The sequence below is a fragment of the Lepidochelys olivacea genome (genome assembly GCF_965140295.1).
Source record: "Lepidochelys olivacea isolate rLepOli2 genome assembly, chromosome: 1".
In the NCBI taxonomy this organism is placed as follows: domain Eukaryota; kingdom Metazoa; phylum Chordata; order Testudines; family Cheloniidae; genus Lepidochelys; species Lepidochelys olivacea.
The window spans coordinates 350,644,938-350,653,460 of record NC_140411.1 but is presented as its reverse complement, the minus strand read 5'-3'; the positions used below and the strand labels follow the sequence as shown (position 1 = coordinate 350,653,460).

The 8,523-nt window shown below is 48.1% G+C and overlaps 1 protein-coding gene across 1 annotated transcript; it reads left to right on the top strand.

Moving 5' to 3' along the window:
• LOC311525011 (interferon-induced protein with tetratricopeptide repeats 5-like) lies at positions 1–2,111 on the top strand (the record flags this gene model as incomplete). The annotated part of the gene is made up of 2 exons (XM_084636712.1): positions 1–36; positions 1,244–2,111. The coding sequence occupies 2 exons, from the start codon at positions 1–3 to the stop codon at positions 1,802–1,804; spliced, it is 597 nt and encodes a 198-aa protein (XP_084492838.1). The 3' UTR covers positions 1,805–2,111.
• Positions 2,112–8,523: the final 6,412 nt, after the last annotated feature.

The window sequence follows — 8,523 nt, the reverse complement described above, 5'->3', positions numbered from 1 at the left end:
ATGGCTACAGTGCAGTCGCAGGTGTGTCTAGCTCAGGTAGGCATCCCCGTGCGAGCTTTAATCTAACTAGTGGGACTAAAACGAGCAGTGAAGCCGCAGTGGCACAGACCCGGATGTGGGCTAGAAACACAAGTACGTACCTGGGGGGCCAGACGGGCTTGCAGGTCCTGCACCGCCAAGCGTCACTGCTGTTTTTAGCTGTGATATCTAGGTTACAGCTAGTGCCGGAAGGGCAGCCCATGCTACGGTCCCACCTCTCACTGCAGGGTAGGCACACCCTGCGGCCATTTCACAGCACCCTGGCCGTGCGAAGGGGCCTTTCCATTTACACTCGCTTTACGCTGCCAGCATGCTGGGAACTAGCCTTTGTGTAAATGAGAGTCAGGCCCTTCCTGTCTCCTTGGATAAATGGCCCCCATTGAAGTCAGTGCGAGACTCTCTCTCCACACACACATATACGTATCCCAGGACATAAATGACCCCAGTGGGCAGCCAGATGATTTCCAATGTTTGAGGGGGTTTAAGCGCACCCTGAAGATTCAATTTTCTAGATGTCAGCTCCTTAAAAGTTACATTTCTATTTAGGTTAACCCCCATACCTTACATTATTGGTCCATACTGCATTTGCAACCTTAGCTCCAGATTCACCAAGTTCTTACATGGGAAATCCCTTTGTTTTGTGGGCTCTGTTTTGTGACATCATGATGTACATTTTGGCTTGGAATAACACGCATCAAATATTCCAGTTAATAGCTAGCTTCAGCCCTAAAGGTGAACTGCACAACAAAATAGTCACTTCTAAATACTCTCACTTAGCAGCTCTGGTGCTGGAGGAGCATTCAAACAGGGAAACACATTTTGAACAAATGTTTTGTACATTGTTATTTCCCCCCTGAGAAATTCTCCTGACATTACAAAGAGGGGAGCTTTCTGTGACATAACAAATACCACGGGCTGCATCTATTGCAATGAGTCATGGGGTTTTGCAGTGTTGCTTTCTAGGACACAAGAAGTACTAAGAGGATTTCACAAAGGTTAGATTCAACCCATTCATACTGGTCCCATGCATGGGAGAGTGAGGACGTCAGACACTGAAATCCAGGCTTAGTTCTTTGTTGCCGCTTAGCAATTTGCTTTTAACCAGAAAGAAACCCTGTCACTCTGTAATCACTGCCCCATGATCGTAGCATGTAGTGGAAATTCTTTCAGCCCAAATGGAGTCTCATTTTTCCCTTTCAACTAGAATTTCAAGTTCTTTCAACTAGAATTTGTAGGGAAAAAAATTTCTATTCTAGAGCGAGCAATCTCTCTGAACCCCAATTATCATCTCCTTCACTATGACCTTGGTTATTGCTACAAGATACAGTTGTGGAGGGCCAAATCCAGCAGAAGAGAAGAAATATTGGCAGCAGCTATTGAGGCCTTCAAAAAGGCTGTGCAGAAAGATCCAGCCTCTGTGTTTTCAAGGCTGGCTTTAGCTGACATGTATGGAGAAAACACACCTCACTACCGAGAAGAGATTTATCTCAATCTCCTGAGTGAAATGCCCAGCCTCAGCAAGAGGTGTCAGCGGGCAGTCTGCCGTCACTGGGGAAATTTCCTCTTGTACCAGCAGAAGTCAGTGTGGGAGGCAGCTGAGATGTACAAAGCAGGTTTCGCCATTCCAGACAACTACCCGGAGAGGCAACTACTGAAAAGGAAGTTGGAAAAGGTGGCAGAAATATTCCAGCAGAACTCCCAAACCACTGAGGCTGAGACCATACGTGACTTCGTTCACGAGACTGAAAGTCGTTCTCTTGAATAAAGGAGGAAGTCCACTCATGGCAACAATAGAGCAGGAGACTGGAGATGTGGAGAACATGGGGGATCCTTTCCCTTCCCTGGGCACCCCAAGACCTCCTTCTGAAGTGAGTCATTTTCCCCACCTGTGTAACAATGACATTCGTGTTGCAAATGATTCAGACTATGGCACATGCTGCTGCTGCTGCTGCTAATTATTATTAGCTACCTGTCTTGTGGTCACACCTAGGAGCCCAGACATGGACCAGGACCCCATTGTGTCTGGCCCCAAAGAGTCTACAGTCTGCAACAAGAGACAACAGGAGGGAACCAGCAGACGGACAGGGGAGCACAGGGAGACAATACTGGTCAGCGAAATGGACAGTGGCCTCAGCCCACCAGCTATCCAGCCATTGTCAAGTGTTTTGTAAGTATCACCGCAGAGGAGAGTTTAGCTTCTGATACTGAGCAGCTGTTTCTACTTAGAGGGGACGGTGTGACCATCCTTGTCTCTACGCAAACCTACCCTCCAGCTCTGCGGCCTTCCAACATCCACGCAGAAAATAGGTGTGGAGATTCTTCTAACAGCGTTGAGTTTTTGCATTTGCATAGATGAGTGCCTGTAATGGGAATAATTATATAGACACATCTTTGCTTTCCACATCTCACCCTGACCATGACTCACATTTACATGGCACCAGTTTCCCCAGCTTGTTGTGGATCTGATTTATTGTAAATGAAGTAATAACATAAGTTACAGAGAAAACAGAAATAAATCAGTCTCTTCCTTTGTGTTGGAACATTGCTTCTCCTGTCTCTAGATTGCATCAGGGTGAGCAGCACACACAGGACCCCACGGGCACGTCGAGCTCACAGTAAAGCACCGTGACAGTCACTAACAGAACACGAACTGTCCCACATTGAGGTGTCATTACAGGAGGTTTTGCAACAAATTGATAAACTAAACAGTAATAAGTCACCAAGACCAGATGGCATCACCCAAGAGTTCTGAAGGAACTCAAATGTGACATTGCAGAACTACTAACTGTCGTCTGTAACCAATCATTTAAATCGGCTTCTTCACCAAATGACTGGAAGACAGCTAATGTGAGGCCATTTTTTTTAAAAGGCTCCAGAAGTGACTCTGGCAATTACAGGCCAGTAAACCTGACTTCAGTACTGCTACGAATTACACCTGGTAGGACACACACACAAATGCTACGAATTACACCTGGTAGGACACGCACACAAATGCTGCAAATTATACCTGATAGGACACGCACAGTTCAAATCTAGTCTGAGGCACATAAACAAAGTCCACAACTGCAGAGTTCCCAAAAGACACTAAGTTTATTACGCTCGAGCGTGGTGCCCCCCGCTAGCCAGGAGGGGACCCTGAGTACAGATTATACAAAGGTTATATACTTTTTAGCAAAGCATGTTGCCTTCGTGCATCGGAAACCTTAGCCAATAAACAAACCCTTGTCTTATCTACCACCTATCCCTGCTTGGTGCATTCCTCGTGCTATACCAGTATGTTAATTACACAGCATGGTCCTAAAGCCATGCATCAGTAACCTTTTTTATCAGGATGGGAGGCCTCAAATCAAGTCCAAGAGACAGAGAGTTAGAGACTGACAAAAACCAGATACTGGGAGTCAAGGCAGGCTGGAGACAAGGAGGAGGATTTTCACAGGGATTCAGTATCTAAGGATCACTCCTCCTGGTGTATGATGTGCTGGCATTTAAACAATGGTGGGCCCCAAACCAAAATGGAGTCACATGTGCTAACTTTTCCTTAACAGTACCAGGAAAACTGGTTGAAACTAACTATAGGAAAGAACAGAATTATCAGCCACATTGATGAACAGGATTTGCTGGGAAAGTGTCAATATGTATTTAGATTTTCAGAAAGCCTTTGGCAAGGTCCCTCACCAAAGGCTCTTAAGCAAAGTAAGCGGTCATGGGATAAGAAGGAAGGTCTTCTCGCAAAGAGATCTCACAAAACTGGGTGAGTGGGCAACAAAATGGCAGATGAAATTCAATGTTGATAAATGAAAAGTAATGCACATTGGAAAACATAATCCCAACTATACATAGAAAATGATGGGGTCTAAATTAGCTGTTACCACTCAAGAAAGATCTTGGAGTCATTGTGGAGAGTTCTCTGAAAACATCCACTCAATGTGCAGCGACAGTCAAAAAACCAAACAGAATGTTGGGAATCATTAGGAGAAGGATAGATAAGAAGACACAAAATATCTTATTGCCTCTCTTTAAATCCATGGTACGCCCACCTCTTGAATACTGCATGCAGATGTGGTTCCCCCATCTCAAAAAAGATATATTGGAATTGGAAAAGTTTCAGAAAAGGGCAACAAAAATGACTAGGGGTATGGAACGGTTTCCATATGGGGAGGGATTAATAAGACTGGGATTTTTCAGCTTGGGGGTCACCAAATGAAATGAATAGGCAGCAGGTTTAAAACAAACAAAAGGAAATATTTCTTCACCCAACACACAGTCAACCTGTGGAACTCTTTGTTGTGAAGGCCAAGACTATAACAGGGTTCAATAAAGAACTAGATCAGTTCCTGGAGGATAGGACCATCAATGGCTATTAGCCAGGATGGGCAGGGATGGTGTCCCTAGCCCCTGTTTGCCAGAAACTGGGAATGGGCGACAGGGGATGGATCACTTGATGATTCCCTGTTCTGCTCATTCCCTCTGAAGCACCTGGCAGTGGCCGCTGTGCGAAGACAGGAGACTGGGCTAGATGGACCATTGGTCTGACTCAGTATGGCCGTTCTTATGTACTTAAGAGCCAAGGCTGAAGTTTCACAAGTGCCAGAGCGGTGTCAGTGAGAAGTAAATGAGAATCAGGCCTTGTGACACTTTACTACGTTTTCCGTCTGTTGCTAAGGGCTTGTCTACACACAAACACGGAGCTGCTTTCGCTCCATTGGTACAGCCCTCCAGGGTGGCTGCCACTGTTAGGCCACTTGTCCCCGCCATGGTTGAGGTCACCTGTGCTGGACGCTTAGCAGGCTGCTGGGATTGGCTCCCAGAACTGGATGGGTGTATTTCTGATATCCCTCGGCAGAGGTGCCGACTTCCTGAGTTCCCCAGGGGGCGGGCTCAACCCCTTCCCCGCCCCAGGCCCCACGCCCACTCCAGCCCTTCCCCAAGACCCCACTCCTACCCCACCTCTTCCTGCCTCCGCTCCTCCCCCTCGCCCCAGCACCTCCTGCATGAGGTTACTATTAGATCAGCGTCTCCAGGTCCTGTCCCCCTGAGCTGGTCTCTTCCCACCCACTGCCCCACGGCCCTTTGCCCTACTCAGGCAGTGGGAGAGACTCGGGGCTTCTCTATTGGGTTTAGGTGTTTCTATGGTGCCTTATCATCGAGATCTCTTCTTTCGGGGACCCAAAGGCTTTTCTCCCCTGTCTCTGCAGTACAGACGCTGGAGGTGGACAGATCGCTCCCTGTATCACTACAAAGCTTGGAACACCGGGGAACCAAACAATGATCATGGTGTCGAGTACTGTACTGAGCTGCTGAATTACAGGGGTAAGCAGATGGTTCAAACACACATGCACCAACAAAGCAGCCAAGACAGGACCCTAGCCACACCCTCCAGCTCTCTCTGTGGAGATGGCCCCCTGTCCTGTCAGCCTGCCTGTCTCCCTCAGCTCACACTGCCACTCCCTCTCCTCTCAACTCACCTGGTAACTCCTCCCCCACGCATCCCAGTTTGAGGTTCAGCTCCAGTCAAAGGCAGGCCATACAGTACATTTGGCCCCAGACAATCAGTTAAACGGAAAGACCCAAGCAGAGCTATTGTCCACTAGATGATGTGCAGGCAGGGTATGGGTTCTTCAGTTGGTGCCTTTGGCACCCTGATTCTGGAGGCAGCCGGGGGGCTATTTTGGCCCCGGGGCAATTTAGAGCAGCCTCAGGACTGCTTTGACAGCGGCAGTAACAACCTGGACGGCCAGAGCACAGGAGCTTCCGCCACATCCCAGCCTGTCCCCTATGCTGGGGAGGCCAGGGTTGGGCAAAGGCAGATGTCTCTCTTCTGGGTTCCCCTATGCAAGAGGAATCCCCAGCTGGCCATTTAAGCCAGCTTTCTGCTGTCCATGTTGCTGGAGTGGCGTGGGGGGTGGAGCGGGGCTGTAGGTCTCATCCCATTCACTGACAATAGGACAGAGAGCTGGGTGAACAGGGAAAGCTCACTCGCTAATTCATGAATTAGCCCCATTCTTCATGGGGCTCTGCTAGTCACACAGATTCGCCCAGCCTCAGATGCTCACGAGTCTGAGTGTTCTATTCCCAGCCCTGCCACTGATCTCCTGGGTGACCTTGGGCAAGTCACTTCCCCACTATGGGCCTCACTTTCCCCTCCCACCTCTTGTCTCCTTAGACTGTGCAGTCTCTGGAGCAGGGATTGTCTGTTGGTATGTGCATGCATAGCACCTAGCACCAAGAGGCCCCGTCGTGCTCTCATCAGACATATTCCAACACAATAGAAGAGGGTTGTGACGGGTTGGATCACAGAAAACCCCTTGGGGCTGCCAACTGATGTGCCAAGACTACTTCTGCCCCTGTTTTCCCTGGCAGCTTGGGACTTCAGTGCCCTGCCTGGTTTGAGCCAGACATGCTTACCTGCTGCAAACACAGGCCCAGGTCTGAACCATGTCCCCCAACAGCTGCAGGCTTAACTGAAAACAGCTTAAGAAGTGTTCCTGTCTCTAACACTCAGATGCCCAGCTCCCAATGGGGTCCAAACCCCAAATAAATCTGTTTTACCCTGTATAAAGCTTATACAGGATAAACTCATAGATTCTTCGCCCTCTATAACACTGTTAGAGAGATATGCACAGCTGTTTCTCCCCCTCACCCCCCCCAACCAAATATTAATACATAATCTGGGTTAATTAATCAGTAAAAAGTGATTTCATTAAATACAAAAAGTAGGGTTTAAGTGGTTCCAAGTAGTAACAGACAGAACAAAGTGAATTACCAAGCAAAATAAAATAAAGCACACAAGTCTAAACCTAATACAGTAAGAAAGTGATTACAGAGGAAACCTCACGCTCAGAGATGTTTCAGTAAGCTTCTTTTGCAGACTAGGCTCCTTCTAGTCTGGGTCCAGCAATCACTCACACCCCTATGGTTACGGTCCTTTGTTCCAGTTTCTTTCAGGTATCCCTTGGGGTGGAGAGGCTATCTCTTGAGCCAGCTGACGACAAAATGGAGAGGTCTCCTAGGGGTTTAAATAGACTCTTGTAGGCGGACACCCCTCCCTCTCCCTATGTAGAATACAGCTACAAACAGGAGTTTTAGGTCACATGGGCAAGTCACATGTCCATGCATGACTCAGAACTTACAGGTAGCAGCTATTGTTCACATGCTACCTTGAACGTCCTCAGGTAGACTTCTTATGTGGATTGGAGTCTTCCAAGATCCATTGTCTGTTAAGTGTTTCTTGATTGGGCACTTAACTTGCAAATTCCTTTCTAACGAAGCTGACCAAATGCCTTACTAAAGCTACTTAAAATCAAACAAGTACACAGCCAATATTCATAACTTTGAGTACAAAAATGATACATGCATACAGATATATTCAGTAGACCATAACCTTTGCAGAGATATGTTACCTAAAATATATTCCAGTTATGTCCTATTTACTTTCATAAGCAGATTTCCATAAAGCATTATGGGGTGCAATGTCACAAGGGTCTTCCACTATCACTCTTACACAGCATCTCTCATGGAATGATGGAGCCTGTCCCTGTCTGAGACACATGGGCCTTCATCTCCAGCCTCCTCATCCTTGCAGCCTCATGCACAGGAGCTGGGGTCTTCTCTCAGCAGTGTGCAATGAGGAGAGACATCACTATAAGGGCAGGAATGGCCCCACTCGCCCTTCCATTGCCCCAGTGATTGGTTTTGCCTTCTACATTTTAAGAACTGGAATGATAAAGACTGTCATACGAAAAATGGCTACGTTTGCAAGTATCGACCCTAACGAGGAGAGTCGCTCGCCTGCGCCTGAAGGGGGAGCTCAGCGCCTCGGATGCAAAAGAACTGGGCTCCTTGGGCATGATCAGACAAGGTCCCAGACTTTCCGATGCCTTTGCTGCATCAAGGGACAGTCCTCTCCCTCCCTGAGAGACCAGATCTCACTTCCCCAGCTGCAAACTCTCTTCTCCGAAGTGTGTCTGTTCTAGTTACACTCCTGCCCCTTCCCCTCAGTGGCTGCAGCCCACAACAAGAATAAACTCTCCTGAGCATGCAGTTCTGTGTGTGTCTCCTCTGTCCCAATCCTGGCCCTGCATAGAGGCATCCATCCAGCCCCCTCTGACTGTGTTCTGAACTGCCCAGATCTCAGTGGAGGAGAGGAAGGGGACCCTCAGAGGGAGGCAGGATGGGCCTGGCCTTTTGGATAAGGGACAGGACTTGGTCTCCCTCTAGATATCTGCAATAACCAGAGTTTCTTCTCTCTTCTGACCCACCCATCTCCTCCTGATCTCATCTCCACTCAGACACACAAAGCAGGGACGTTTCTAGCGGTTGTGTAAACATCAGGCCCCACCAGAGCTGGAAGCATTTGCCACAGTACTAAGCAGGCTGAGGTCCCTGAATACCACCCCTTGGACCTTTTTCCAACTGGTCAGTGTTGGACAGTGACTGGGTTATGTTACTATTCCTGGGGGAATTCTGCACCACTGTGTGTGCAGA